Here is a 23253-nt window from a genome sequence, read left to right on the forward strand (position 1 = left end):
GCAGGAACCAACATACCGTCCGGGGCCAGAACATCAGCTTCAGTGTTTCAAGCTAGGGTTTCAACCCCAAGCACAGACGAATACCAAAGGACGGATGCTGATCCTGCAGCTCTCCGCACTAACCTCGCTCGGAGCCTAAGGACCAATGAGCGACCTATTTCGCCAGCTAGCTGGGAAGACGACCGAGCTCGGTTTCACCAGGAACCTGCTCGCCGAGTATCTGATAATGACCCAAATGTCCTTCCCTTCGAGGGACCTGACGCAATTCGCAGGTACATGGAGCGAACCCACGCAGCTCTCCAGAAATTGGGAGCTCAAGTTCACAAGGTAACGAGCTCAGCTCCCGAAATCGAGAGCTTAATTGAGGAGACTCGTGGAACTCCGTTCACCGATAGAATTGCCAACTCTTACATAAGAGATACTCGAAAAATTAAGATTCCTGAATACGATGGGAACGCAGACCCAAAGGCCTATTTAAGAGCCTTCCGATTAGCTATCGTTAAAGCTCACTTCACAAAGGAAGAGTGTGATGCAGGATATTGCAGAAAATTTGCCGAAAACCTGATCGGAACAGCTCTCGAATGGTTCTCCAGCCTCGAGCCGAACTCTATAGACAGTTTCGATCAATTGGCTAACGCCTTTATGAAGCAATATTCAACTCACATCCTGAAACAAGCGTCTGAGGCTGACCTCTGGAAGATCAGACAAGGACTGGGAGACTCACTGCGAGTCTACATCGAAAAGTTCAGAGCAGTAAGAACTAAACTCTCGAATCCCAACGATCAGGTAGCCATTGAGGCTCTTAGGAGAGGTCTCTGGTATAAATCAGGTTTCTTCTCGGAGCTAACGCTAAATCCCCCTCCAACTATCGATGACGCCCTCCATAAGGCCTCTAGATACATTACCTTGGAGGAGGAAATGGCAGCATTAGATAAGCTCCACAGAAAACCCCAGAGTCACCCGAAAGGCGAAGCCTCCGATGGAAAGGGACCTCACAAAAGAGGTAGCTCCCGAAATAATCAGACCCAGGGAGAACATTCTTACGTAGTCATGAAGACAAGGAAGAAAAACCTGTCGCCGCGACAGCTAAAGCCCTGGTCCAAAGGTTATGACAAGAGCAAACATTGCTCTTACCACGATCGAAAGGGACATTAAACCGAAGAATGTTGGGACCTCCAACGACAACTGGCTGCTAAATTCGCTGCCGGAGAAATAAAAGATGTGGACCTCAAAAAGCCACAACCTTATCAGAAGAGAGGTCCCAGAGATAGCTCTCCAAAACGCGAGAGGTCACCTGAAAAAGAAACAGACTCACCACCCCCAGCTCCCAAAAAGAGAGTCGATATGATCCTTGGAAAGTTTCCACAAGGAAAAAGCCTACAAATCGAGGCCCTCTTGCGACCTTATTTCCAATCGCACTCGATCATCGTAATGACCTCACAACCACTACGGACGATTCTGCATAGCCCTAGTCAATCCGGACGATTAGCAAAATGGGCTATAGAGCTCAGCGAGTACGACATCGAGTACAGACCCCGAGCAGCAGCAAAAGCTCAGGTCCTCGCCGATTTCGTTATTGAGCTAGCATCCGAACATCTAGACCAGGAAACAGAGGTTCCGAAATGGAGCCTATACGTGGACGGAGCCTCGTCAAGGCAAGGCTCCGGTGTCGGTTTAAGACTAACCTCCTCAGCCGGAGAAACCATCGAACAATCCTATAGACTTGGATTTAACGCTTCCAACAACGAGGCCGAGTACGAAGCACTAATCGCTGGATTAAAGCTCGCCCTGAGCCTCGGAATTCGGGAGCTAAACGCCTACAGCGACTCGCAGCTGGTAGCTAGCCAGTTTCACGGGGAATACGAAACAAGGGAAGAAAGAATGGGGGCATACCTCGAGGTCGTCCTAAACCTCACAAAGCAGTTTGACAAGTTCGAGCTAACGAGGATCCCACGAGGGGAGAACTCCTCAGCAGACGCGCTCGCCGCATTAGCTTCCACATCTGACCCTCTCGTAAAACGAATTATACCCGTGGAAGGAATCGAGAAGCCAAGTATCGACATGGCTACCAAGGCTGAGATGGATAGCAAACCAAAGGAAAAAATAGAGGATAACAGCCTCCCGACGGTAGCTACCCAAGTTTTCACGACATTCTGGTTCCCGAAAACTAGAACACGCAGCTTTAGAAAGCACACCTCCAGGAAAGCAACCCAGAACCCGGAAAACAACGACAAAAGTGAAGGTACTCCCCGAAGTTCAGACTCCCTAGAGCCTAACTCTACGAGTACCTCCGGGGGCACCATCCAGACCTCGGAGCCACTTGTCTATAAAGTCCAAACAAGAAGCCGCACCGCTCTTAAAAACGCATCTAGGAACGCTACACAATCCACAGGGGATAACGAGGAAATTGGAGATATTCCTCAGAACCCAGAACCTACTCCAACGAATATCTCCGGGGGCACCACGGCACCAGGTCCCGAACAGGAATCTCCCTCCTCTCTTCACAACAAAGTTGTAGGGAGAGAAGACTGGAGAATACCGATCATGGATTACATCCTAGAGGGAAAAATTCCACCCAACAAGTGGGAGGCTCGAAAACTCAAAGCTTTAGCAGCAAGATACTGTATAATCGAGTCAGCCCTCCACAAACGAAGTGTCTCCGGACCTTACCTAAAATGCGTTCACGGCCTAGTAGCTATGAAACTCATGAAGGAAATGCACGACGGTTCCTGTGGAAACCATTCCGGAGGCAGAGCCTTAGCCATCCGAATAAAAAGACAAGGCTACTTCTGGCCTACCATTATCGCAGATTGTGAGGTCTACTCCTCATCGTGCGACAAATGCCAAAGGCATGCACCGATCATACACCAACCAGCGGAAAAGCTGTCTAACATATCAGCTCCCTACCCATTCATGAGGTGGTCTATGGACATTATAGGTCCATTAGTACCTTCAGGGAAAGAAAAGAAGTTACTAAACCTCCTGGTCCTAACCGACTACTTCACGAAATGGATTGAAGCTGAAGCTTTCCAACAAATAAACAGATTCGAGGTCGAAGGATTTGTTTGGAAAAACATCGTATGCAGGCATGGCGTCCCATACGAAATCGTAACCGACAATGGAGGACAGTTCATATCGCACGACTTCAAAAGTTTCTGCGATAAATGGAACATCCGCCTCACCTTCTCATCACCTCGGCGACCTCAAGGGAACGGACAGGCGGAGGCTGCCAACAAATCAGTTTTAGCAAACCTCAAGAAACGCCTAGGAGCCCAAAAGGAGCTTTGGTCGGAAAAACTACCCGAAGTACTATGGGCCTGCCGAACCACCCCATGAAAAGCTACAGAGGAAACTCCCTTCTCCTTAGCTTATGGGATGGAAGCTGTCGTCCCAGCAGAAACCACCGCAGGTAGCCTCAGACGGGAGCTCTGCACCTCAAATCCCGCAGCTAATAACCAGCTCCTGATGGATAGCCTCGACTTGATCGAGGAAAGATGAGACCAAGCCTTGCTTCGCATTCAAAATTATCAGCAAGCAATGGCACGACACTACAATTCCAAAGTAAGGCCCCGACAGTTCGCCGTAGGGGACCTAGTGCTTAGGAAAGTGTTCGAAGGAACAAAGGAACCGGGAGCTGGAAAGTTAGGAACCAACTGGGAAGGACCCTACCGAATTATCCACATAGTACGACCCGGAGTTTACAAACTCCAGAAGGTACGAACCGGGGTACCTGAAATCCGATCGTGGAATGCCACGAACCTCAAAAGATACTATCATTAGGTACCTAAAACCCCTGAACTACGTTTGGCTTGATCCCTTGACTGGGTACGTAGGCAACTCCGTCATGAGTGCAGCCCCAACCTCTTCTCACCAACCTCCTCACCTAAGCCAAAGGGGCAGGTGTTACCAAGAACACTTAGCCTAAAAATAGTTACTGTGTAAATAATCTGAATCATGTATTCTCTGATATCTGATATTAATAAAACGATTGATTCAGTTTCATAAACATCAAAGGTCTTAAAACCCTCCAAGAAAATTTAGGTCCCCCTAAATCGGGACCTAAGCTCAACAATCTCGAATACATTCAGGTCCCTGAAAACCTGAACCTAAGGTCTTAAAATCCTTAATACACCCAAAGGTCTTAAAATCCTTAACATAAACTAAGGTCTTAAAATCCTTAACAATCAGCAAGGTCCTAAAATCCTTAACAATCAACCAGGTCCTAAAATCCTAATCAAAACCAAAAGGTCTTGAAACCCTTATCAAAATCGAAAGGTCTTAAAATCCTAAAGAATCAGGAAAATCCCGAAATTCCTCAATTCCATCCGTTAAACTTCAAAGGCCTCGAAATCCTTCGAATTAACTCAGGTCCCTATGAATCTAAATCCAAGTTCCTACGAACCTGAACAACCAGGTCCCAGAACCTTTCGAATCGGACTCAGGTCCCTGAGCTAAAATCAAGAACTTTTCTTTAAGGTTATCACGACCGAATATCCATTAAGCTAAATGCTTATCATAAATTAAGACTAAAGGTCCTAATCCGACTCAACGATGACAGCACACAACTCATCTGAGATTCGCAATCACTATGATTAAATGAAACGAGGTTAAGTTCAAAAACTTAAAACAGAAATAATAGCCACGATTTAAACATAAGAAAGGGTTTAAGAGCCTCCCCAGGCTATTGAAATCCAGCAAGTGTTAAGGTTTAAAGACCTCCTCAGGCACTAAGTCATAATGCATAACGAAACAAAGCCCTTAGGCCGAAGTCTTAAAAACACAAAACATAAAGCTAAAAGAGCCGTAGCTCTCAATCTTCCTTCTCTTCCTGAATCGGATCACCAGCACCGGCAGGAACTCCCTCATCGACCACATTGCCATCACCTCCTATTGCTGCCTCGACTGGAGCTAAGTCAGGAGCCATCAAACCCAAATTAGAGCCATACTCCCCAGAAAAGGATGGATTAAACATGTTAATCTCGAAAGTACCTGAACTCTCCGAGATCTGGGAAGAGGAAGCTTGCTGACCGAGAAGTCAGAGACTTGAGCCTTCTCATACGCAGTTGTCGCTTCTGGTAATAAGGCCACCAATTGGTTGTACTCCTCTTCAACGTTTTGGATCTTGTTGTTCAGCATATCCTTCAAGAGGTCGGCATTAGCTTGGAGCTCCTGAGCGTACACCAAGGCGTTGACCTCATCTTTCTTCCTAGCAAACTTCTCCTTAACACAGACCAGGATCTTGCCGTAAGCTTCGGCGACTTCTTTCTTCCCTTCCCTGACAGCCAGCTTGACTTCAGCTTCCTTGTCCTTCTGGCTATCCTGGGATGAGGAAATGAGCTCACGTACTTGATGCTCAACTATCTTTCGAGCAGCCTCCAAATCATTGATCCTCCTGCTCTTCACCTGGATATCGAGCTTTTGACTCTCGATCTCTCCTTGCTGAGCATCGGCCTTCGAGCCTAGCCTCGTCACTTCGGCTTCGAGTTCAGAAATTCGAACCCGGGCTTGGTCAAGATCGGCTTTGGCTGCCTTAACCATCTCGGTAACCTCAGCAAGTTCACCAGCATTGGGGGCAGCACACAGAGCATTCTCAAACCTGAGCTGGGCCCTGCTAACAGCCCCAGCCAACTGCAATAAATCCAAAAAAAAAATATATATATATCATCGTCTCCAAAGAATGTAAACAAAGTACAGATAGAGATCACGTACCTGACCCATACAGTGGGCAATATCGAGATACTCATCTCGGTTAGTCAGGTCCTTGAGCGCTGGAAGGGGACATCCCACGCTCTTCAGGTGCCTCATTATCGCAGCTAGGCCCCAAGAGTCGTCCAGGATCGACCCAGGCTTCGAATGGGTAAAGCTCCACCCAACAGTCCCTCCTCTAGAGGACGAGGAAGAAGAACGGGTGGGAGCTCCGCCCTGATCGGTCCTGGGCCTCTTGTGTCTCGACGGCTCGACCTCAGAGGTACCCTTCGGAGCCTGGTAGTCAGCCTCCGGCACCTGGACCTCAGGGAGAGGAGCAGCATCCTGAGCTACAACCTCAGTTGGAGTAGTCTCGACAACAGGTTTGGATCCTCCGTCGTCCAAAACTTCCTTCATTGAGATAAGGAACGATCCTCCTTGGTTCCTGTCGCTTCCACGAGAAGCACTGGCAGCTTTAGAGGGGTTACCCCTAGAACGGAATGATGGTCGCAGAGTCATGTCACCTGGCTGAGACTTTTCAGTTCCCGAAGCACTAGCACCAGTTGAGATCGATACAACTGAATCGCCTGCCAAAACTGGAACAATGGAAATCCTTAAGTTTAAAAACTTCAAAGCGATAAAATCATTAAAAAGGTTCGAACAAGAACTTACTCTCAAGGTTCTCAGCAGGAATGGGATCTTGGAAAGAGGCGTTGTAGGTATCTGGGAATCTGGCTGCACTTATTCGAGAAGTGGTGTAGGTTACCCAGGTACAGGGACTCTGCTGCAACTTGCGGTATAGAGCCCTGGTGAGCTTGGTAGAGAGCTTCGGAGGATCTTCGATTTCTGCAAGTAAATCAGAGAAAAAAGGTTACTCGGCCATAAATGAATAAAACGGAAAAAGCATATCCCTAGAATTCCTAACCAGATGGATTAGTCCAAGTGACCCTAAGGTTCCGACCCACAGGAACCGTCGAAGGATCAACTTTAACGTAAAAATACTTCTTCCTCCAGTCATCATCACTACTAGAGAATCTGAAGATAACATGATTGGGACGACTAGGGAGGTAGTAGGTCCCGGTACCACCCTCCTTAGAGGCGCTTTCCTTCAGGGAAAAGAGGCTCATAAGTTCGGTAAGACCGACGCTAACCCCCTCCTCTTTGGACCTAGTGATAAAGCCGTTTATCACCCGGATAACCGAGGGACAGAGTTGGGAAAGGGCTAACTGATAATGATCTAGTAGATCAAGCAGTAGGGTCGGAAGAGGAAATCACAAGTGAGACTTGGAGATGTACTTCTTGTGAGAGACAAGGTTTCACTTCTTAGATTTAGGTTAGGTCAAGAGAGATGAATGAGAATCGTGGGCTGAATCCCGTGAATAAACTTGAAGAATGAATATGATTTTATTGATGAGTTGAAAGATGATGAATACAAAGGAATGAATCTTGAGATGATTACTAAAGAATACGTAATGCTTTTAATCTAGTACAAAAGTTGATATATGGAAAAGAGATGGCTTGTCTTTTATCTTCTCCGTCTTTATATAGTCTAGGTTTCGTTGGCAACCCTTCAACTGTTCTCCGAGATATTCGGCTTCAATTACGGAACTCGCTTTAGGCTCCTCTTGACCGAGTCTCTTAAGGTGTTAGCTCACTTTCTGTCGTGACCTCTGCTATGATGTCTCCCAGGTCCAGTCGTCAGCTCGGCTTTCAGCTCCCTTTGTTATGATGGGCTTATCGCAACCCACATGCTAGCTCACGCTTATCGGTACCTCACCTGAGGGTCATATTCGGGTCCAACAGTTGCCCCCAGCTTCCGAATAAAATCCTTTGTCTCGGAAGCTAGAATCTAGCTATCGATCTTATCTTTTCGTTAAGATAATGATTAGTTCTTATCCTATTTAGATTCAGCTTACTCGATCTAACGGTCTTTATTACGTTTGGCAGAATCTACGGTTCAGATGGAGAGGGTTTGAAATGACTTTTCCGAATCTCGAGAGGTGATGGGATATAAAGCGGTGAACATTAACTGCTAGCCTCCCACTTTCTCCACGCCTCCGTTCGGTTTTCAAGGTAACTTCTCTCCTCTCTCTTTATTTTACTGCGATTTTTTTATCTTCCTCGTTACTTTTCTCTGCAAATTCTCTCCCAAACCTTGCAATCGATTTTCTCCTTAACCTTCCCATACTATGGATCATCCGAAAGAAGGTTCCGGGGAATCCGGGATGCCTCCCTCTGCTTCTGGAGCTAAACTACTGAAAGTTAAGCAAGAAGTCGGAGCCAAGATGAGGAAGGGGAAAAAGACAGCCAGGGAGGCAATCGCGACCAGAGTTTCTAAACGGAAGAAGAAAGACGATTCTAGTGGGAGCAGTCCTCACTCGCCTTCGTTGCTGAAAAATCAAGACGTGGTTAACCTCATGGTTCAAGCTCTCGGCCAAAAGGAGCTTGGCCGTGCCTGTAATTCCGACGAAACCCCCGAGACCGCTCCGGAGGGTTGGTTCTGTTGCCATGAGAAGTACATCTCCAAGTCTCACTTGAGATTTCCTCTTCCGACCCTACTGCTTGATCTACTAGATCATTATCAGTTAGCCCTTTCCCAACTCTGTCCCTCGGTTATCCGGGTGATAAACGGCTTTATCACTAGGTCCAAAGAGGAGGGGGTTAGCGTCGGTCTTACCGAACTTATGAGCCTCTTTTCCCTGAAGGAAAGCGCCTCTAAGGAGGGTGGTACCGGGACCTACTACCTCCCTAGTCGTCCCAATCATGTTATCTTCAGATTCTCTAGTAGTGATGATGACTGGAGGAAGAAGTATTTTTACGTTAAAGTTGATCCTTCGACGGTTCCTGTGGGTCGGAACCTTAGGGTCACTTGGACTAATCCATCTGGTTAGGAATTCTAGGGATATGCTTTTTCCGTTTTATTCATTTATGGCCGAGTAACCTTTTTGCTCTGATTTACTTGCAGAAATCGAAGATCCTCCGAAGCTCTCTACCAAGCTCACCAGGGCTCTATACCGCAAGTTGCAGCAGAGTCCCTGTACCTGGGTAGCCTACACCACTTCTCGAATAAGTGCAGCCAGATTCCCAGATACCTACAACGCCTCTTTCCAAGATCCCATTCCTGCTGAGAACCTTGAGAGTAAGTTCTTGTTCGAACCTTTTTAATGATTTTATCGCTTTGAAGTTTTTAAACTTAAGGATTTCCATTGTTCCAGTTTCGGCAGGCGATTCAGTTGTATCGATCTCAACTGGTGCTAGTGCTTCGGGAACTGAAAAGTCTCAGCCAGGTGACATGACTCTGCGACCATCATTCCGTTCTAGGGGTAACCCCTCTAAAGCTGCCAGTGCTTCTCGTGGAAGCGACAGGAACCAAGGAGGATCGTTCCTTATCTCAATGAAGGAAGTTTTGGACGACGGAGGATCCAAACCTGTTGTCGAGACTACTCCAACTGAGGTTGTAGCTCAGGATGCTGCTCCTCTCCCTGAGGTCCAGGTGCCGGAGGCTGACTACCAGGCTCCGAAGGGTACCTCTGAGGTCGAGCCGTCGAGACACAAGAGGCCCAGGACCGATCAGGGCGGAGCTCCCACCCGTTCTTCTTCCTCGTCCTCTAGAGGAGGGACTGTTGGGTGGAGCTTTACCCATTCGAAGCCTGGGTCGATCCTGGACGACTCTTGGGGCCTAGCTGCGATAATGAGGCACCTGAAGAGCGTGGGATGTCCCCTTCCAGCGCTCAAGGACCTGACTAACCGAGATGAGTATCTCGATATTGCCCACTGTATGGGTCAGGTACGTGATCTCTATCTGTTCTTTGTTTACATTCTTTGGAGACGATGATATATATTTTTTTTTTGGATTTATTGCAGTTGGCTGGGGCTGTTAACAGGGCCCAGCTCAGGTTTGAGAATGCTCTGTGTGCTGCCCCCAATGCTGGTGAACTTGCTGAGGTTACCGAGATGGTTAAGGCAGCCAAAGCCGATCTTGACCAAGCCCGGGTTCGAATTTCTGAACTCGAAGCCGAAGTGACGAGGCTAGGCTCGAAGGCCGATGCTCAGCAAGGAGAGATCGAGAGTCAAAAGCTCGATATCCAGGTGAAGAGCAGGAGGATCAATGATTTGGAGGCTGCTCGAAAGATAGCTGAGCATCAAGTACGTGAGCTCATTGCCTCATCCCAGGATAGCCAGAAGAACAAGGAAGCTGAAGTCAAGCTGGCTGTCAGGGAAGGGAAGAAAGAAGTCGCCGAAGCTTACGGCAAGATCCTGGTCTGTGTTAAGGAGAAGTTTGCTAGGAAGAAAGATGAGGTCAACGCCTTGGTGTACGCTCAGGAGCTCCAAGCTAATGCCGACCTCTTGAAGGATATGCTGAACAACAAGATCCAAAGCGTTGAAGAGGAGTACAACCAATTGGTGGCCTTATTACCAGAAGCGACAACTGCGTATGAGAAGGCTCAAGTCTCTGACTTCTCGGTCAGCAAGCTTCCTCTTCCCCAGATCTCGGAGAGTTCAGGTACTTTCGAGATTAACATGTTTAATCCATCCTTTTCTGGGGAGTATGGCTCTAATTTGGGTTTGATGGCTCCTGACTTAGCTCCAGTCGAGGCAGCAATAGGAGGTGATGGCAATGTGGTCGATGAGGGAGTTCCTGCCGGTGCTGGTGATCCGATTCAGGAAGAGAAGGAAGATTGAGAGCTACGGCTCTTTTAGCTTTATGTTTTGTGTTTTTAAGACTTCGGCCTAAGGGCTTTGTTTCGTTATGCATTATGACTTAGTGCCTGAGGAGGCCTTTAAACCTTAACACTTGCTGGATTTCAATAGCCTGGGGAGGCTTTTAAACCCTTTCTTATGTTTAAATCGTGGCTATTATTTCTGTTTTAAGTTTTTGAACTTAACCTCGTTTCATTTAATCATAGTGATTGCGAATCTCAGATGAGTTGTGTGCTGTCATCGTTGAGTCGGATTAGGACCTTTAGTCTTAATTTATGATAAGCATTTAGCTTAATGGATATTCGGTCGTGATAACCTTAAAGAGAAGTTCTTGATTTTAGCTCGGGGACCTGAGTCCGATTCGAAAGGTTCTGGGACCTGGTTGTTCAGGTTCGTAGGAACCTGGATTTAGATTCATAGGGACCTGAGTTAATTCGAAGGACTTCGAGGCCTTTGAAGTTTAACGGATGGAATTGAGGAATTTCGGGATTTTCCTGATTCTTTAGGATTTTAAGACCTTTCGATTTTGATAAGGGTTTCAAGACCTTTTGGTTTTGATTAGGATTTTAGGACCTGGTTGATTGTTAAGGATTTTAGGACCTTGCTGATTGTTAAGGATTTTAAGACCTTAGTTTATGTTAAGGATTTTAAGACCTTTGGGTGTATTAAGGATTTTAAGACCTTAGGTTCAGGTTTTCAGGGACCTGAATGTATTCGAGATTGTTGAGCTTAGGTCCCGATTTAGGGGGACCTAAATTTTCTTGGAGGGTTTTAAGACCTTTGATGTTTATGAAACTGAATCAATCGTTTTATTAATATCAGATATCAGAGAATACATGATTCAGATTATTTACACAGTAACTATTTTTAGGCTAAGTGTTCTTGGTAACACCTGCCCCTTTGGCTTAGGTGAGGAGGTTGGTGAGAAGAGGTTGGGGCTGCACTCATGACGGAGTTGCCTACGTACCCAGTCAAGGGATCAAGCCAAACGTAGTTCAGGGGTTTTAGGTACCTAATGATAGTATCTTTTGAGGTTCGTGGCATTCCACGATCGGATTTCAGGTACCCCGGTTCGTACCTTCTGGAGTTTGTAAACTCCGGGTCGTACTATGTGGATAATTCGGTAGGGTCCTTCCCAGTTGGTTCCTAACTTTCCAGCTCCCGGTTCCTTTGTTCCTTCGAACACTTTCCTAAGCACTAGGTCCCCTACGGCGAACTGTCGGGGCCTTACTTTGGAATTGTAGTGTCGTGCCATTGCTTGCTGATAATTTTGAATGCGAAGCAAGGCTTGGTCTCGTCTTTCCTCGATCAAGTCGAGGCTATCCATCAGGAGCTGGTTATTAGCTGCGGGATTTGAGGTGCAGAGCTCCCGTCTGAGGCTACCTGCGGTGGTTTCTGCTGGGACGACAGCTTCCATCCCATAAGCTAAGGAGAAGGGAGTTTCCTCTGTAGCTTTTCGTGGGGTGGTTCGGCAGGCCCATAGTACTTCGGGTAGTTTTTCCGACCAAAGCTCCTTTTGGGCTCCTAGGCGTTTCTTGAGGTTTGCTAAAACTGATTTGTTGGCAGCCTCCGCCTGTCCGTTCCCTTGAGGTCGCCGAGGTGATGAGAAGGTGAGGCGGATGTTCCATTTATCGCAGAAACTTTTGAAGTCGTGGGATATGAACTGTCCTCCATTGTCGGTTACGATTTCGTATGGGACGCCATGCCTGCATACGATGTTTTTCCAAACAAATCCTTCGACCTCGAATCTGTTTATTTGTTGGAAAGCTTCAGCTTCAATCCATTTCGTGAAGTAGTCGGTTAGGACCAGGAGGTTTAGTAACTTCTTTCCTTTCCCTGAAGGTACTAATGGACCTATAATGTCCATAGACCACCTCATGAATGGGTAGGGAGCTGATATGTTAGACAGCTTTTCCGCTGGTTGGTGTATGATCGGTGCATGCCTTTGGCATTTGTCGCACGATGAGGAGTAGACCTCACAATCTGCGATAATGGTAGGCCAGAAGTAGCCTTGTCTTTTTATTCGGATGGCTAAGGCTCTGCCTCCGGAATGGTTTCCACAGGAACCGTCGTGCATTTCCTTCATGAGTTTCATAGCTACTAGGCCGTGAACGCATTTTAGGTAAGGTCCGGAGACACTTCGTTTGTGGAGGGCTGACTCGATTATACAGTATCTTGCTGCTAAAGCTTTGAGTTTTCGAGCCTCCCACTTGTTGGGTGGAATTTTTCCCTCTAGGATGTAATCCATGATCGGTATTCTCCAGTCTTCTCTCCCTACAACTTTGTTGTGAAGAGAGGAGGGAGATTCCTGTTCGGGACCTGGTGCCGTGGTGCCCCCGGAGATATTCGTTGGAGTAGGTTCTGGGTTCTGAGGAATATCTCCAATTTCCTCGTTATCCCCTGTGGTTTGTGTAGCGTTCCTAGATGCGTTTTTAAGAGCGGTGCGGCTTCTTGTTTGGACTTTATAGACAAGTGGCTCCGAGGTCTGGATGGTGCCCCCGGAGGTACTCGTAGAGTTAGGCTCTAGGGAGTCTGAACTTCGGTGAGTACCTTCACTTTTGTCGTTGTTTTCCGGGTTCTGGGTTGCTTTCCTGGAGGTGTGCTTTCTAAAGCTGCGTGTTCTAGTTTTCGGGAACCAGAATGTCGTGAAAACTTGGGTAGCTACCGTCGGGAGGCTGTTATCCTCTATTTTTTCCTTTGGTTTGCTATCCATCTCAGCCTTGGTAGCTATGTCGATACTTGGCTTCTCGATTCCTTCCACGGGTATAATTCGTTTTACGAGAGGGTCGGATGTGGAAGCTAATGCGGCGAGCGCGTCTGCTGAGGAGTTCTCCCCTCGTGGGATCCTCGTTAGCTCGAACTTGTCAAACTGCTTTGTGAGGTTTAGGACGACCTCGAGGTATGCCCCCATTCTTTCGTCCCTTGTTTCGTATTCCCCGTGAAACTGGCTAGCTACCAGCTGCGAGTCGCTGTAGGCGTTTAGCTCCCGAATTCCGAGGCTCAGGGCGAGCTTTAATCCAGCGATTAGTGCTTCGTACTCGGCCTCGTTGTTGGAAGCGTTAAATCCAAGTCTATAGGATTGTTCGATGGTTTCTCCGGCTGAGGAGGTTAGTCTTAAACCGACACCGGAGCCTTGCCTTGACGAGGCTCCGTCCACGTATAGGCTCCATTTCGGAACCTCTGTTTCCTGGTCTAGATGTTCGGATGCTAGCTCAATAACGAAATCGGCGAGGACCTGAGCTTTTGCTGCTGCTCGGGGTCTGTACTCGATGTCGTACTCGCTGAGCTCTATAGCCCATTTTGCTAATCGTCCGGATTGGCTAGGGCTATGCAGAATCGTCCGTAATGGTTGTGAGGTCATTACGATGATCGAGTGCGATTGGAAATAAGGTCGCAGCTTCCTGGCAGCTGTCACGACTGCTAGGGCTAGTTTTTCCATGGTGGGATATCTCGTCTCGGCGTCTATTAAGCTTTTGCTAGTATAATAGACAGGTCTCTGTTCGTTTTGTTCCTCTCGTACTAGCACTCCGCTGACTGCAGCTGCCGACACGGCGAGGTACAGGTACAGTGGTTCTCCTACTACAGGTTTGGATAGTATCGGAGGTTCCGAGAGGTAAGCCTTCAGCTGTTTGAAGGCTTCTTCGCACTTTTCATCCCATAAGAACTTCTTATTATTTTTCAGAAGTTTATAGAATGGAAGGCATTTATCGGTGGACCTGGAGATGAATCGATTTAGTGCTGCGATCCGTCCGGTCAATCTTTGTACCTCTCTGGTCGTTTTAGGTGATGGCATTTCCAGGAATGTCGCTATTTGTTTCGGGTTGGCTTCGATGCCTCTTTCGGTTACGAGGTAACCTAGGAATTCGCCGGAAGGTACTCCGAAGGTACACTTAGCTGGGTTTAGCTTCATGTCGTATTTGTTGAGGATTTCGAAACATTCTCTTAGATGGGAGATGTGGTCCTCCCCCTTTGAGGATTTGACTAACATGTCGTCGATGTAGACTTCCATGGTTTTTCCGAGTTGTCCAGCGAACATTTTATTTACTAACCTTTGATAGGTAGCTCCCGCGTTTTTCAAACCAAACGGCATGACCTTGTAACAATAGGTTCCTCGTTCAGTTATGAATGCGGTTTTCTCTTGATCCTCAGGATCCATCATAATCTGGTTATATCCTGAAAAGGCATCCATAAAGGACAAGAGCTGGTGTCCAGCCGTTGCTTCGACCAAACGATCGATATGAGGTAACGGGAAGCTGTCCTTAGGACAGGCTTTGTTTAAATCGGTGAAGTCTACACAGATTCTCCATTTCCCATTCTTCTTTTTTACTACCACTGGGTTAGCTAGCCAATCGGGGTATTGTACCTCTCGGATGGACCCGGCCTTTGTTAGTCGATCGACCTCGTCGTTGACAGCTTGGGCTTTTTCTAGACCTAGCTTACGACGTTTCTGTTTGATCGGTTTAAAAGTAGGGTCTACATTGAGCTTATGAGTGGTGACATTTGCATCTATGCCTTTCATGTCGCTGGTGGTCCATGCAAAGGTTTTGATATTCTGTTTTAGGAATTCGACGAGCTCCTTTTTGGTTTCGAGAGGTAGCTCGGATCCGATGCTCACCTGTTTCTCAGGATTTGAGTCGTCGATGCTAACTTTTTCGGTGAGGTTCTTAGGGGGACCTCGGATATTTCGTTGCATTTCGCGACTCTCCTGGATCTGTAATTGCTATTGGGGGGATTCTTTTATGATCTCGAATCCTCCCAGGTAACAGATCCTTGAAATCTTTTGGCTACCGTGTATGGTAGCTATTCCGTTGGTTGTTGGAAATTTCACGCATTGGTGATAAGTTGAAGCTACTGCTTTCATCTTATGAATCCAAGGCCTTCCGAGGATTGCGTGGAAAGGGGATGGTTTGTCGACAACTATGAAGTTGGTCATTTTCATGACTCCGCCAGCTATAATTGGGAGCTTAATTGTTCCCAATGAGGTGGCTGTTTCACCTGAGAAACCTACGAGGTTGGATTTCTGGTCGACAATTTCGTAGTCGTCTATTTCCATTCCCTTTAGTGCGTTGTAGAAAATAAGATCGACGGAGCTTCCGGTGTCGATCATGAGCTTAGGTACCTCGTACCCTGCTATATTTAATGTTATGACAAGGGCATCGTCATGAGGTCTATCGAGGTCTAATGTCTCACTCTCCCAGAAAGAGATCTTAGTGTTAGACTCAGGCTTGGTCGGTTTGGACTGAGTGTTTGACACAGCTTTCCGTACGTGACTTTTAATAGAGTTAACGGAGTCTTGACACACATCGGACCCTCCAAGGATGTAATCGATCCTTGAGCCAGGGCTCGATTGGGGAGGTGGTTTACTCAAGAGGGCCTCGATTTGTAGGCTTTTTCCTTGTGGAAACTTTCCAAGGATCATATCGACTCTCTTTTTGGGAGCTGGGGGTGGTGAGTCTGTTTCTTTTTCAGGTGACCTCTCGCGTTTTGGAGAGCTATCTCTGGGACCTCTCTTCTGATAAGGTTGTGGCTTTTTGAGGTCCACATCTTTTATTTCTCCGGCTGCGAATTTAGCAGCCAGTTGTCGTTGGAGGTCCCAACATTCTTCGGTTGAATGTCCCTTTCGATCGTGGTAAGAGCAATGTTTGCTCTCGTCATAACCTTTGGACCAGGGGGCTTTAGCTGTCGCGGCGACAGGTTTTTCTTCCTTGTCTTCCTCGACTACGTAAGAATGTTCTCCCTGGGTCTGATTATTTCGGGAGCTACCTCTTTTGTGAGGTCCCTTTCCATCGGAGGCTTCGCCTTTCGGGTGACTCTGGGGTTTTCTGTGGAGCTTATCTAATGCTGCCATTTCCTCCTCCAAGGTAATGTATCTAGAGGCCTTATGGAGGGCGTCATCGATAGTTGGAGGGGGATTTAGCGTTAGCTCCGAGAAGAAACCTGATTTATACCAGAGACCTCTCCTAAGAGCCTCAATGGCTACCTGATCGTTGGGATTCGAGAGTTTAGTTCTTACTGCTCTGAACTTTTCGATGTAGACTCGCAGTGAGTCTCCCAGTCCTTGTCTGATCTTCCAGAGGTCAGCCTCAGACGCTTGTTTCAGGATGTGAGTTGAATATTGCTTCATAAAGGCGTTAGCCAATTGATCGAAACTGTCTATAGAGTTCGGCTCGAGGCTGGAGAACCATTCGAGAGCTGTTCCGATCAGGTTTTCGGCAAATGTTCTGCAATATCCTGCATCACACTCTTCCTTTGTGAAGTGAGCTTTAACGATAGCTAATCGGAAGGCTCTTAAATAGGCCTTTGGGTCTGCGTTCCCATCGTATTCAGGAATCTTAATTTTTCGAGTATCTCTTATGTAAGAGTTGGCAATTCTATCGGTGAACGGAGTTCCACGAGTCTCCTCAATTAAGCTCTCGATTTCGGGAGCTGAGCTCGTTACCTTGTGAACTTGAGCTCCCAATTTCTGGAGAGCTGCGTGGGTTCGCTCCATGTACCTGCGAATTGCGTCAGGTCCCTCGAAGGGAAGGACATTTGGGTCATTATCAGATACTCGGCGAGCAGGTTCCTGGTGAGACCGAGCTCGGTCGTCTTCCCAGCTAGCTGGCGAAATAGGTCGCTCATTGGTCCTTAGGCTCCGAGCGAGGTTAGTGCGGAGAGCTGCAGGATCAGCATCCGTCCTTTGGTATTCGTCTGTGCTTGGGGTTGAAACCCTAGCTTGAAACACTGAAGCTGATGTTCTGGCCCCGGACGGTATGTTGGTTCCTGCTCCAGACCCGGAAGGAGGTGGCGGTGGAGGCAAACGGGTGCTCCCACCGGTGTTTCGATCAGGCATGGAGCTAGTTGTAGCTACATTGCTCCCCATGGTGCTGGTGATAGGAGGGGTAAACGCAGGAGCTGTCCTAGCGCGAGGCGTTTGGAAAGCAGGTTCCTGCCCTTCTGCACCTGGGCTATCAGGGGAGAAGTTCAGGCGCTCTCTAGGGAAGGAAGGGTCAGCTAACCGTTCATGGAAAGTGACTCCTCTTCCCTGGTGGACGGACGGTTGGGTCGTTGCGGATTGAGATCTGGTTATCTCTTCGAACTGTTGCTGCCGTTCGGCTAACTGTTGCACCGTTCGCTCGGTCTCTTGAGCTTTGTCCACTAACTGGAGCATCATCCGACGGATCTCAGAAAGCTGATCTTCCGTTTGGTTCGGAGCGGATTGATGCGATGGGTTATTGAGGGCTGAGGACCCAGAGTTGGTCCCTCCGGAGGCTCTCGGGTTATTTGCCCCCGGAGCAGTGCGATTCGGTGAGCTATTGCTCTGGTTCGATTGATCGGGGTTAGATGGATTCGTTCCGTCTAATGGATTCATCCTTTAAGCTTTAGAGAAAGGGATTCGATTATTTGTCCCCACAGACGGCGCCAATTGTGAGAGACAAGGTTTCACTTCTTAGATTTAGGTTAGGTCAAGAGAGATGAATGAGAATCGTGGGCTGAATCCCGTAAATAAACTTGAAGAATGAATATGATTTTATTGATGAGTTGAAAGATGATGAATACAAAGGAATGAATCTTGAGATGATTACTAAAGAATACGTAATGCTTTTAATCTAGTACAAAAGTTGATATATGGAAAAGAGATGGCTTGTCTTTTATCTTCTCCGTCTTTATATAGTCTAGGTTTCGTTGGCAACCCTTCAACTGTTCTCCGAGATATTCGGCTTCAATTACGGAACTCGCTTTAGGCTCCTCTTGACCGAGTCTCTTAAGGTGTTAGCTCACTTTCTGTCGTGACCTCTTCTATGATGTCTCCCAGGTCCAGTCGTCAGCTCGGCTTTCAGCTCCCTTTGTTATGATGGGCTTATCGCAACCCACATGCTAGCTCACGCTTATCGGTACCTCACCTGAGGGTCATATTCGGGTCCAACACTTCTCATGGCAACAGAACCAACCCTCCGGAGCAGTCTCGGGGGTTTCGTCGGAATTACAGGCACGGCCAAGCTCCTTTTGGCCGAGAGCTTGAACCATGAGGTTAACCACGTCTTGATTTTTCAGCAACGAAGGCGAGTGAGGACTGCTCCCACTAGAATCGTCTTTCTTCTTCCGTTTAGAAACTCTGGTCGCGATTGCCTCCCTGGCTGTCTTTTTCCCCTTCCTCATCTTGGCTCCGACTTCTTGCTTAACTTTCAGTAGTTTAGCTCCAGAAGCAGAGGGAGGCATCCCGGATTCCCCGGAACCTTCTTTCGGATGATCCATAGTATGGGAAGGTTAAGCAGAAAATCGATTGCAAGGTTTGGGAGAGAATTTGCAGAGAAAAGTAACGAGGAAGATAAAAAAATCGCAGTAAAATAAAGAAAGAGGAGAGAAGTTACCTTGAAAACCGAACGGAGGCGTGGAGAAAGTGGGAGGCTAGCAGTTAATGTTCACCGCTTTATATCCCATCACCTCTCGAGATTCGGAAAAGTCATTTCAAACCCTCTCCATCTGAACCGTAGATTCTGCCAAACGTAATAAAGACCGTTAGATCGAGTAAGCTGAATCTAAATAGGATAAGAACTAATCATTATCTTAACGAAAAGATAAGATCGATAGCTAGATTCTAGCTTCCGAGACAAAGGATTTTATTCGGAAGCTGGGGGCAACTGTTGGACCCGAATATGACCCTCAGTGAGGTACCGATAAGCGTGAGCTAGCATGTGGGTTGCGATAAGCCCATCATAACAAAGGGAGCTGAAAGCCGAGCTGACGACTGGACCTGGGAGACATCATAGCAGAGGTCACGACAGAAAGTGAGCTAACACCTTAAGAGACTCGGTCAAGAGGAGCCTAAAGCGAGTTCCGTAATTGAAGCCGAATATCTCGGAGAACAGTTGAAGGGTTGCCAACGAAACCTAGACTATATAAAGACGGAGAAGATAAAAGACAAGCCATCTCTTTTCCATATATCAACTTTTGTACTAGATTAAAAGCATTACGTATTCTTTAGTAATCATCTCAAGATACATTCCTTTGTATTCATCATCTTTCAACTCATCAATAAAATCATATTCATTCTTCAAGTTTATTTACGGGATTCAGCCCACGATTCTCATTCATCTCTCTTGACCTAACCTAAATCTAAGAAGTGAAACCTTGTCTCTCACACCTGAGACAAATGAAGAGATCTCAATAAGTTATGTCATGTATGAAACAAAATGGAACCGATAAGAAAATTGACGTCGATGATATTATACATGCAAAGTAGCAGTTGATATAATAAATGAGAAAGAATATCATGAAAGAAAGTCTGTTGAAAAGTGTACACAAAGAAATGATTGGCCAAATCAGAAAGATGCAATAGACAAAGATATAAACTTCTTGTGAAATAGAGAAGTATTTGGACCAGTAGTCCATACACTAAAAGGTGTAAAACAAGTGAGATGTAAATGAACCGTTGGCACACAAAGAAGGATCAATATGAAATTAATTGTGAAGAGACATAATTTCATGTGGTAGATGCAACTAGTTTCAAGTTCCTTATAGTCTGGTAATAAAGGAAGAACTTGAATAAAACAATCCACTTGAAAAATGTTAATCCCTGAAAGTATAATCTATGAAGGATTGATGATATCAAAATCATGTTCCCGGGAACTCTGCATATTCGATCGAATTGAAACAAACTATTTTATGGGATATATGAAATATTATAAGGTTAACAAATGTATCCATTTGTATTTATCAAGAGATTATAAATCAATAGAATCATGATTTGAATATAATCAAAACTCCTGAAGAGTTATAGAAAAATTATATTTTGAAAGAAAACTCTTGACAATACTATATTGTTTTTATGTATTCTAAACTGGAGATCTAAAACGCTCCTTAAAGATCCTTACTATATTGTTTGATGTTATCATAAAGATCCTTAAAGTATTTTATTTAAGACGCTCGTATATGTTTGGTCCTGAAATACCATACGTAAGAGTGTTATTTAAGAAAATTATTAATCTTTTTCATTACCGAAAGATGTAATTTCATATGAAAAGAAAGAAAATCATAATAGTAACTTCTATAGTTACAAATGAATAATTCGTATGTACGAGACGAATTTCTATACGATTATATGTAAGAAATTTGGTTTGAAATCCAAATAGACCAATAAACTATTGTCTAAGTCAAAAGAGAATTATGGACAAGAAGTCTAAAGGCCCTAGATATCATAATAGAAATGAATAGAGTTTATTCTCTTAAGCTTAATTCTCTGAAGAGAGTTGATTGGAAGGCATATCCTGAAGATATTGTTTCCAGGGAAAGAAATATGATAGTAAGTGTGGTTGTACTCTTTTTCCTTATCATGGTTTTTTTTATCCCATTGTGTTTTTCCATGACAAGGTTTTAACGAGGCAACAAAGAACATACAAAAGATAGACACCCAAAGAGAATGTTACAATTTGAGAGATGAAAATCTATCATTGTTCTAAATGTTCTATGACTACTCATTCGAGGGGAAGCTTACGTAGTTGTACTCTTTTTATTTTTACTACGGTTTTTCCCATTGGGTTTTCCATGACTAGGTTTTTAACGAGGCACCACGTAATACAAGATGGATGATCAAGGGGGAGTGTTATAAGATAAGCATTGAAATGATCATCCACTTCTTTACCAAACTCAAGCACTATGATCATCCACTCCTTTACCAACTCAAGCACTATGATCATCTACTCATCAAGCACTATGATCACCCACTCATTTACCAAATTAAGCACCATCTTTGTTATTTTATGTATTGTTGTTCACTATAAATACCATCACTCATCTCACTCTTTTGTACACCATAAACAAGAACAAGAGTTTATAATCAAAGAACCATTACATCTTCTTCTTATTCCTTATAATAAACTTTCTCTTTTATACTAGTGTTATTTGCTTCCTACGGATATCAAATTCTACTCTTATTTAAATTTCTCCATACTATAAATTATAAGTTATTTCTTAACAGTATCATCTTTTTTCTTTTTGTCAAAATTCAGTGGGCTGGGTATGACAAATTTTTACTTCCGTAGTATCTATAATAATATATAATAACTCTACCACATGATACTTATGCAATATTGACTGTGACATATCTACAAACCTATGCATATTGTAAATTGACTGCATTTATATAATACAAATATTCTAATGTAGTCTGATAATTTGATATCTGTTATAAAAAGAACTGGAATTTTATTGTATCGCAGAAATTTAAATAAGGGCAAAATTTTATACCCGTACGAAGAAGATAATTCTGATAAGAAGAGAGGATGTGTTATTAAAGAAGAAGGATGGATGTGTTTACAATCGATCGAAACGATCGTTTATATAGAAGAGAAATTCACTGTGCAAATAGTGCAGCGGGCCCCACATCTTTTATATTTTTCAACGTTTGCGGCTAATCTTTCATAACACTCCCCCTTGGGGACCGGTGTCACTATCCACTCTCGCTTAACGTCTATGTTGCCTCGTTAAAAACCTTTCTAGGAAAACCCAATGGGAAAAACCATAGTAAGGTAAAAAGAGTACAACTACGTAAGCTCCCCCTCGAATGAGCAGTCATAGATCCTTATGATGACGCATTCCAATGTTACGAACATGTTTTCTGAATACCGAAGTCGGAAGTGATTTTTTGAAGAGGTCAGCTGCATTGTCGCATGATTGGACATATCTTACTTCAATCTCTTTCTTCTTCACGAGCTCTTGAGTGTATGAGAAGAACTTCGGATGAATATGCTTCGTTCTATCGCTTTTGATATATCCGTCCTTTGTTTGAGCAACACATGCTGCATTATCTTCATATAAAATAGTTGGCTCTATATTTTCGTCAATTCCACTGCTTGAACAGATGTGTCGGCTTATTGATCTTAGCCATACACATTCTCTACTTGCTTCATGGAGTGCAATGATCTCAGCATGATTTGAAGAAGTAGCCACGAGCGTTTGTTTCTGAGAACGCCAAGATATAGCAGTGCCTCCGATCGTAAAAACGTATCCTGTTTGCGATCGGGCTTTGTGTGGATCTGAAAGATATCCTGCATCTGCAAAACCAACCATTTGACCTTTTGAACTTTTAGGATAAAACAAGCCTAAATCAATGGTCCCTTGGAGGTAACGAAAAACATGTTTAATCCCATTCCAATGTCTTCGAGTTGGAGATGAGCTGAATCTTGCCAAAAGATTCACAGCAAATGATATATCAGGCCGTGTACAATTTGCAAGGTACATCAGCGCTCCAATTGCACTTAGATATGGTACTTCCGGACCAAGTATCTCTTCTTTCTCCTCAGGTGGTCGAAATGGATCACTTTCAATATTAAGTGACCTAACGACCATCGGGGTGCTAAGAGGAGTTGATTTATCCATGTTAAATCGTTTCAACACTCTTTTAGTGTATGTGGATTGATGCACAAATATACCATTTTGTGAATGTTCTATTTGTAGGCCAAGACAATACTGTGTCTGTCCTAGATCTTTCATCTCAAATTCTCCTTTGAGATAGTCTGATGCCTTTTGTATTTCCTTTTGAGTTCCGATAATGTTAAGATCATCAACATATACCGCGATTATTACAAATCCGGATATTGTTTTCTTGATGAAAACACATGGGCATATAGGATCATTCACATATCCTTCTTTTGTTAAATGATCACTGAGACGATTATACCACATACGTCCAGATTGCTTTAACCCATATAATGATCTTTGCAATTTTATTGCACATAACTCTTTAGGTTTGGAACTTAATGCTTCTGGCATTTTAAATCCATCAGGAACTTTCATGTAGATATCAATATCTAATGATCCATATAGATAAGCTGTAACAACATCCATGAGACGCATCTCTAGATTTTTATCAGCTGCTAGACTCATCAG

General features: G+C 45.1%; 4 protein-coding genes across 5 annotated transcripts; 2 read left to right on the forward strand and 2 right to left on the reverse strand.

Annotated features, from left to right (window-relative positions):
* Window positions 1-1431: 1431 nt before the first annotated feature.
* Window positions 1432-3336, forward strand: LOC125583311. The gene has a single exon (XM_048749965.1). The coding sequence runs from the start codon at window positions 1432-1434 to the stop codon at window positions 3334-3336; it is 1905 nt and encodes a 634-aa protein (XP_048605922.1).
* Window positions 3337-4810: 1474 nt separating this feature from the next.
* LOC125583313 lies at window positions 4811-6812 on the reverse strand. Its single transcript, XM_048749966.1, has 5 exons — window positions 6611-6812; window positions 6358-6531; window positions 5710-6281; window positions 4990-5628; window positions 4811-4945 (listed from the first exon to the last, which is right to left on the reverse strand). The coding sequence occupies exons 1-5, from the start codon at window positions 6810-6812 to the stop codon at window positions 4811-4813; spliced, it is 1722 nt and encodes a 573-aa protein (XP_048605923.1).
* Window positions 6813-8655: 1843 nt separating this feature from the next.
* Window positions 8656-10557, forward strand: LOC125583500. 2 transcript variants are annotated; one of them, XM_048750511.1, is made up of 4 exons: window positions 8656-8824; window positions 8901-9472; window positions 9550-10189; window positions 10271-10557. In XM_048750511.1, exons 2-4 carry the CDS (start codon window positions 8978-8980, stop codon window positions 10366-10368), a joined length of 1233 nt encoding a protein of 410 aa, XP_048606468.1. In that variant the 5' UTR covers window positions 8656-8824; window positions 8901-8977; the 3' UTR covers window positions 10369-10557. The 2 variants fall into 2 exon arrangements, with proteins under 2 accessions (XP_048606468.1, XP_048606469.1); XM_048750512.1 differs by lacking the exon at window positions 8656-8824 and having other exon boundaries at window positions 8974-9472; window positions 10277-10557.
* A 77-nt stretch (window positions 10558-10634) lies between these two features.
* On the reverse strand, window positions 10635-15079 carry LOC125583499. The gene has a single exon (XM_048750510.1). It carries the CDS (start codon window positions 15077-15079, stop codon window positions 11399-11401), a length of 3681 nt encoding a protein of 1226 aa, XP_048606467.1. The 3' UTR covers window positions 10635-11398.
* Window positions 15080-23253: the final 8174 nt, after the last annotated feature.

This window comes from Brassica napus, chromosome C3 (genome assembly GCF_020379485.1).
Source record: "Brassica napus cultivar Da-Ae chromosome C3, Da-Ae, whole genome shotgun sequence".
Lineage (NCBI taxonomy): Eukaryota > Viridiplantae > Streptophyta > Magnoliopsida > Brassicales > Brassicaceae > Brassica > Brassica napus.